Raw genomic sequence first — 7,166 nt, forward strand, 5'->3', positions numbered from 1 at the left:
CAGGACAGACTCCAAAGCCACAGAGAAACTCTGTCTCGAAAAAACCAAAAAAAAAAAAAAAAAAAAAAATTCTGTGGGTATTTTTCCTACATGTACTTGTGCACCACTAGTGTGTTTGGTGCTGGTGGAGGCCACATGAAGGCACTGGATCTCCTGGACCTGGAGTTATAGTTAGTTGTGAGCTGTCACATGGATGCTTAGCTTGAACCTAGGTCCTCTGGAAGAACAACCAGTGCTCTTAACTGATGAACTTTCTCTCCAGTTCCCTGCACTTCTAACCCTGTCTCATTTTAATTTTGAAGACTTGAAGACTCGCACTAGCTACTGGATAATGTCCAATCTGGGACCTTGGATGAGGAGGTTTTAAATAACTAGGTATAATAGGCCCAGACCAGACATAATGCAGATCACATGAACTGAAGTGACAATCTGGCAGTATAATGGACAGAATTCATAGGTAAACATGGTGTGGGCCTTTTTATATCTCTTAATTTCCATCTTTAGTTGCACAGTAAAACTCTTCACCAAAAATAGAGGACTAGAATTTGAACCAAAAATCAAAAGCTCCACTTTAAATAAGACCCAAGAGATCATGTACCATCCCAGAAAAAGGCAAGAGAGTGGCGAGAACAAACAGATCTGGAGGCAGCACTGGGACAGCCTACAAGTGGATGTATGGGCGTCTCCCACCACATAGAGTTAACGCCCGTATTTTAAAGCACACAAGCAAGATGTTCTATTTTTAAGGGAAAGAAGGCTTCACCCGGAGAAGCTCAACATTTAGGAGAGTAAAAAGAAGCAGTGAAATAGAAATCCTAATAAGCACTGTTTCAGAAAGGAAACTGTCAGACCAACAAATGCTCCTCAACTGAATTACAGGACATTTCGAGCGTCTTCTGGATTGTGTAAGATGAAGACCACTACCGTTCAAAGACAGGTAGTGGAATCCGATGGAATTGAGCTGAGGTGTGAAAAGGCGGAAATGGAGCAGCCAGAGCCTGAAGAGATCTAGACACTAGTGCTAAAAAAGGAGGTATGGAATGCGGATAGGCTAGATTACAGCGAGGGCAGGGCCACACACTGGGAGGCAGGTCCTTCTGGACAAGCTAGCTCAAGTTAAGAGCTAGCTTAACTTGACTCCTGGGGAGAAGACATGGGCGGAGCTTGAGGTCTAAGGTAAGAAATCCCTTTCCCTTCGTGATCCAAATCTCTCAAATACAATTAAGAGCCCAGACATTGAAGGGTCGATTAGTACTCGCAAATAATCAGGAGACTGAGACAGCAAGATTTCGAATTTAAGGCCTGCCTTAGGAAGAAAAAAGGGATTTTTTTTTAAGTTCAGCAGTAGAGCGCTTGCCAAGCTCGTACAGCCCTACGTTAAATCCCAAGCACCGAAAAAAAGAAAAGTGATGCTTAATATATTGCGCCCCGAAAAGAAAATATAAGTAACGTATTTGTTGAAGAAATGGTTATAGTCCAACCAAATCGATTTCACAGCTCGCTAACGGGTAGAGACCTGAAAATGACAGCTCCAGGGTAATCTATCTGAAGAAAGTTTCGAAAGGCAGGCTGGAGTAAGGGGAGGAAAAAGAACACGAGAAGCTGAGAGCAAAACACCAGACGGCTACAGACCTGGAGGCGGGGGTGGCAGCGACGCCTGACTCCCAGGCTCGTACCATTCCCCCGCCGCCCTCACCTCCTCCAGATATTCGCCCAGCTGTGCCGCTACGTCCACCTCCCAGTTCTTAGTGAGATCTCGGATGGGCTGCAAGAGGTGAGCGAAGCGCACCTCCACATCCTCCATGTCCAGAAAGGGACAAGAACCCCCGGACCGTACACTGGCTCCGGATAGGGCCAGCAGAATCAACCCGCCACCGGTTCTGGCGCCATTTTGCCGTTCCCACCCAGGAAGTACGTACAGGGACGCGGCGCGCACATCGATGACGTAACGCGGGCCCCAGTTTCAAAGTGGAAGGCGCCCGGGGTGGGGGAAAGAGGCGGGCCTGACGGGGGCAGGTCTACGACAGGGGGCGTGGTTACGCTCCGGGGCGGAGCCCTGAAGGACCCGCTGAGACTTAAGTTTACCGGCCAGTTAGCGGTGAGTTCCTCGGCACGGGGTGGAGCGCTGTGACAAACCCGCCGGATTCCAGCTGGGGCGTGTGTCAGAGGCGGGGCTGGGGGGGCGGGGACCAGCGGGCACTGATCTGGCGGACCGCGTAGCGGACATGGCGAGCTCCCGGGTCCCACAGCAGCTTTTCCTGCAGGGTGTGGCCGCTGTCTACACGTTTGCCTTTGCGTCCCTCTACACCCAGATCCCAGGTGAGGGCGCCGAGAGTGGAACACACACACGTGGTATCATCCCTTCCTTCACCCCGAGTACGATCTCTCGGCGGCGGGTGTGAGGTTCAGGCCTCTCTACGTGGGACTAGGGGACAGTAGTTTGGGTACTGCGGGCCCCAAGAGTTTGGAGGGAGAAGGTGTGCAAGGGTCGGTTTCCCGTGACTGTTCGGATTCTCATCTGGGATTAGGGCAGAACCCCGAAGGGAGAAGGAGACAGATTTCTACCTGGACTCCCGCGGAAGGTGGTGACCGAGAGTTAGGTCTTCTGAACCTGGGGTTGAGGTCAACAGTTTCTAACCTGAGAGAGTTAATCTGGTAGAGCAAGCCCTACCTGGGGCGGGAACATCCGCAGGCACAACTCAGGATGCGGAGGGTGGCGTTGAGGGGGTTGGGGGCGGGGGAGGGAGTAGAGCGCATTTGGAGGCCCTGACTATAGGGCATCTGCACGCCTGGAGCTGGTGGTAGGACACCTTCAGGGCTTAACTTGGGCTGAATTTTGTCTGGGAAGACTCTGACATGCCCTCCCACAGGCCTGTATGGCCCAGAGGGCATCCTTCCTGCTCGAAGAACACTGCGACCCCAAGGCAAGGGTCGGTGGCAGCAGCTGTGGGAAACACCAACCCTGCTCTGGGAGGCACCAAGATTGGGGCTGGATACTGCCCAGGGTCTGGATCTACTGACCCTAGTGGGCACCGTGGTAGCACTGGGTGCCCTGCTCCTGAACTCTCTGAGACACCCCCTCACCTACCTGCTGCTCTGGGTTGCCTACTTATCAACCTGCCAGGCAAGTGAGACCCTTAGAACCTCAGCCTCTGTCTAACCCACCCGCTGCCTCACCCGGTGCCGCAGACACACGAAGCCTAACAGCTCCTCTCCCTACAGGTGGGCCAAGTGTTCCTTTATTTCCAGTGGTGAGTGACTCCTGCCTGAGCCTGGGCTGGGGATGTTTGTGTCTCCTGGGAGGACCCTGTGAGGGCAACAGCTTTACTGGAGAAGAACTGTTCATGATCTTTCTTCTCCCCATAGGGATTCCCTGCTGCTGGAGACAGGCTTCCTGGCTATACTAGTAGCCCCATTGAAGAAGCCTTCCAACCACAAGGCCCCCCAGGGTGGACTAGCAGGAGCCTTACCCCACGAAAACCTCCCATTCTGGCTCGTGCGCTGGCTGCTGTTTCGACTCATGTTTGCCTCTGGTGTGGTCAAGCTGACCAGCCGCTGCCCTGCGTGGTGGGGACTTACCGGTGAGAGCCTGGGCCTGAAGCCGGGATGGTCTGGAGGCTCTAATCAACCCTGACCCCAACCCGTTACCTGCAGCTCTCACCTACCACTATGAGACACAGTGCCTGCCCACGCCAGCTGCCTGGTTTGCCCACCACCTGCCAGTCTGGCTGCACAAGCTCAGTGTGGTGGCCACCTTCCTCATTGAGATCGCAGTGCCTCCCCTGTTCTTTGCTCCTGTTCGCCGCCTACGGTTGACCGCCTTTTATGCTCAGGTGGGTAGAAGAGAGCGTGGCCTTCACCGCTGGCCAGCGAGTCTTCCTGGGACAAGCCCTGGGAATGGTCGTCTGACAAGGGTGCCGTTGGGAAAGCATTGCAGGCAGAGGGATGTGTTACTCAGATCAAGGCTGCATGTAGCCTTTGTGAAAATGTCAGCCTGCGGGTTAGCAGGGCGCAGGAAGACCAGCCCGCCGTAGAGCTGATTGCCGATCTTCCCTGCAGGTACTATTGCAAGTCCTGATCATCATTACTGGTAACTACAATTTCTTCAATCTGCTAACCTTGGTGCTTACCACTTCCCTCCTGGATGACCGGCACCTGTCTGCTGAGCCTGACCTCAGGAGCCACAAGAAGATGCCTACCTGTGAGTGTCATCCTGTCCTTACAACCAAATGGATGTCATCCGCCTAGTACTCCCAAAGAGTTCCTCCGCCCCAGCCCCTTGGCTGCAGATCCTCAGCCAACCTGTGACTGTCCTGCCCCTAGCCTGGCCTAAGGCCCTGCTGACCATGCTCTCCATACTGCTGGAACTGACTGCTTATGGGCTGCTGGCCTATGGCACCGTGCTCTACTTTGGCCTGGAGGTTGACTGGCAGCAGCGTATCATCCTCTCTAAAACCAGTAAGTGCCGGCTTGGGGATCTAAAGAGAAGGACTGGGTCAGCCCCTAATCACAATCTCCTCCCTTGGCAGCCTTCACCTTCCACCAGTTTTCCCAATGGCTGAAGATGGTAACTCTGCCTACGGTGTGGCTGGGGGCAGCCTCCCTGGCCTGGGAATTGCTTATTGCCCTCTGGAGGTATGTATGTACCTGAAGAGGCAGGGGGAAGATGCTGCTTTCAGCTCAGGCGTGGCCTGACAATACTTGGGCCCCCTGTCCCCAGGTGGATCCAGGTACAAGGATGGCTACGGAAGATCTTGGCCAGCATCCAGCTCTCCATCCTGGGCACCGCCACAGTGGCCATGTTCTTGATAAGCCTAGTAGGTACCCCTATGGAAAATGGGGCTGTGGGACGATGGGGCGGCACTGAGCTGTTGCCTACTTGCTTGCAGGTACCTTACTCCTATATGGAGCCTGGGACCCATGGGCATCTCTGGACTGGAGCTCGTCGTCTGTTCAGTTCTGTGGAGCATCTACAGCTGGCCAGCTCGTATGGCCTCTTCCGTCGGATGACTGGTCTGGGTGGGCGGCCTGAAGTGGTGCTGGAGGGCAGCTATGATGGACAGCACTGGACCGTGAGCCTTCCCAAAGGATGCTGGGGTAAAGGGACCAAGTCCAACCATGCCAGCTAACCACATGTCCATCTTTCAGGAGATAGAATTCATGTACAAACCTGGGAATGTGAGCCGACCACCCCCTATCGTGATACCCCACCAGCCACGCCTTGATTGGCAGATGTGGTTTGCAGCCCTTGGCCCACATACACACAGTCCCTGGTTCACCAGCCTGGTGCTACGTCTCCTGCAGGGCAAAGAGCCAGGTGAGGGATAGGCTGGGAGAGGGGCTGGGTATGGAAGGACAAGCTCAGAACCATGTTAACCTCTCGTCCCCTGCCACAGTAATCCGCCTGGTGCAGAACCATGTTGCCAAGTACCCCTTTCATGAGCAGCCACCCACCTACGTGCGGGCCCAGCGCTATAAGTACTGGTTCTCAAAGCCTGGGGAGCAGAGGTAAGGCTGGGGTAATGGGTGGGGTGCCAGGCCTGGGCTGTAGCCACATGCTGACTATCCAGTTCTGTTACAGCCAATGGTGGCACCGCCAGTGGGTAGAAGAATTCTTCCCACCTGTATCCCTGGGGCACCCAACGCTGGAAACGCTGCTCCAACAGTTTGGACTTAAGGTGTGAAGGAGTCAGCTGGACTGTGGGAGGTAGCAGGGTGCTTGCCCGTTGCAGGAGTAAATCTTATGGGCTTTTCTTGGTTTTATCTCCATAGGATAAGAGTCCAATCCGGGCCCGAAGTTCAGGCAATGCTCTGGCTAAGACACTGAGCTGGGTGCGCACACAGCTGTCTCCTCTGGAGCCTCCCATCCTGCTATGGGGGCTTTTGGGAGCTGTGGCGACTGTCAGGGTTGTACAGACTCTGCTTGCCCCCCGCCCACTCCAGTTCTCAAAACCATCTAGAGAGGAAAAACGTAAGCAGACTTCCAAAAAGGATCCCAGAGCTGCCTCTGAGCGGGCTGCGGTAGCTCCCAACAGCAACAGCAGTGACGCTGGGGCCTCCCGGAGGAAAAAATAGCTTGATGTGCTGTCAGCCACTTGTCCTGATAGTCAGATCTCAGCATCCCAGCCCATCTCATGTCACCGCACAGCCACTGTGACTTAGGCAGGCCTGCCAGGGCAGATGCAGCTTGAAGTGCCACCCCTGAGGACCGCTGGTGTTACCTTGAACCCTGCTGTCCCTCTGCACCAGCCGCCACGTCTTCCTCTAGTCACTTTCCACTGTGTTGGCAGACAGCCCGGAAACGGGCAGGTGGCCTCGCTCAGGACTTTCCTGGAACACTGTAATCAGTGCACCTGTGGATGTAGAGGCCTGAGTCTGGAGCCCTATCCAACCCCACTGGAGGGGATGAGCTGGATTTGCTGAGGCTAGGAGCCAAGGGAAGTGGGCCCATGGGATGGTGCCTACCTGCCCCTGAGACTGTACCAATAAAGACACCGTTTTGTACATACCCCTTTGCTAGTGGTTTCTTCCTTCTAGAGAGACCTGAGGACAGTTGGCACAGCCTAGACTGGTTACTGACACAGCTAAATGGGCTCCCTCCTTATCACTCACTCTTCTCCCTAAGCTAAACCAAAAGGCCTGCTTACAAGAAGCCTTGGTGTGGCACAGCCTGGCAGACCTATACAATGAGGGCTGTGAGACCAATGGAGGAAGATGAAGCTAGAACCACCTAAGGGCCGGGGAACTTTCCAGAACACATCCCTCTCCACTTCCTCCTGGTCTTCAGAAAGGTCAGAGTGTGAAAAGGGTGATAGAGGGGAAGAATAATAGATGGTTGTATTAGCAGAGATGCCAGACCTTGGACGGGAGAAAGAAGGTGCATGTGTCACCTGTACTTCTGTCCTGGGAAGAGGTCAGAGGGGAGCTGGAGTCCATTTCTCCAGGGTCAAGCTGTCAGTCCCTCCTTCCCTGGGCACCTGTAGCACAGCGGCCTTTATCCCAGCTCAATTGTTGATCCACACCTTTTGTTCTCCCAGATTCAGACACATTAACTGGCCGGCAAGCCCAAAGGATCCTCCTGTCTGTTCATCCCCAACACTGGGATTGTTGGCTTGTACTACCAAGCCAATTTTTGTTTGTTTATTATTTTGTTTTGATGGGGTGTT

At 54.1% G+C, this 7,166-nt stretch overlaps 2 protein-coding genes across 5 annotated transcripts in view; one reads left to right on the forward strand and one right to left on the reverse strand.

The window, feature by feature from the left end:
- Ncaph2 (non-SMC condensin II complex subunit H2) overlaps positions 1-1,913 on the reverse strand; it is a 20,409-nt gene extending 18,496 nt beyond the window's left edge. For 2 of the 4 annotated variants that reach the window (XM_013348875.2, XM_013348874.2), the window contains exon 1: positions 1,790-1,913. In XM_013348875.2, coding sequence (XP_013204329.1) covers positions 1,790-1,804 — 15 coding nt within the window. In that variant the 5' untranslated portion in view covers positions 1,805-1,913. Of the gene's footprint in view, positions 1-1,696 lie in introns of all 4 variants that reach the window. The other 2 variants (XM_013348873.2, XM_005354342.3) reach the window with 1 other exon arrangement.
- Positions 1,914-2,099: 186 nt separating this feature from the next.
- Lmf2 (lipase maturation factor 2) lies at positions 2,100-6,508 on the forward strand. The gene is made up of 14 exons (XM_005354346.2): positions 2,100-2,319; positions 2,871-3,124; positions 3,223-3,251; positions 3,367-3,581; positions 3,655-3,833; positions 4,060-4,201; positions 4,324-4,458; positions 4,530-4,635; positions 4,721-4,817; positions 4,890-5,072; positions 5,149-5,317; positions 5,397-5,508; positions 5,582-5,678; positions 5,773-6,508. Exons 1-14 carry the CDS (start codon positions 2,226-2,228, stop codon positions 6,073-6,075), a joined length of 2,115 nt encoding a protein of 704 aa, XP_005354403.1. The 5' UTR covers positions 2,100-2,225; the 3' UTR covers positions 6,076-6,508.
- Positions 6,509-7,166: the final 658 nt, after the last annotated feature.

This window comes from Microtus ochrogaster, chromosome 15 (assembly GCF_000317375.1).
Source record: "Microtus ochrogaster isolate Prairie Vole_2 chromosome 15, MicOch1.0, whole genome shotgun sequence".
In the NCBI taxonomy this organism is placed as follows: Eukaryota; Metazoa; Chordata; class Mammalia; order Rodentia; family Cricetidae; genus Microtus; species Microtus ochrogaster.

Bases quoted from the DNA above. Each gene is read 5' to 3' on its own strand.
- Lmf2 (XM_005354346.2), top strand. From the start codon at position 2,226: ATGGCGAGCTCCCGGGTCCCACAGCAGCTTTTCCTGCAGGGTGTGGCC. The intron at 3,582-3,654 runs GTGAGAGCCTGG...CGTTACCTGCAG, and splicing joins TGCGTGGTGGGGACTTACCG to CTCTCACCTACCACTATGAG. The intron at 4,818-4,889 runs GTAGGTACCCCT...ACTTGCTTGCAG, and splicing joins CCATGTTCTTGATAAGCCTA to GTACCTTACTCCTATATGGA.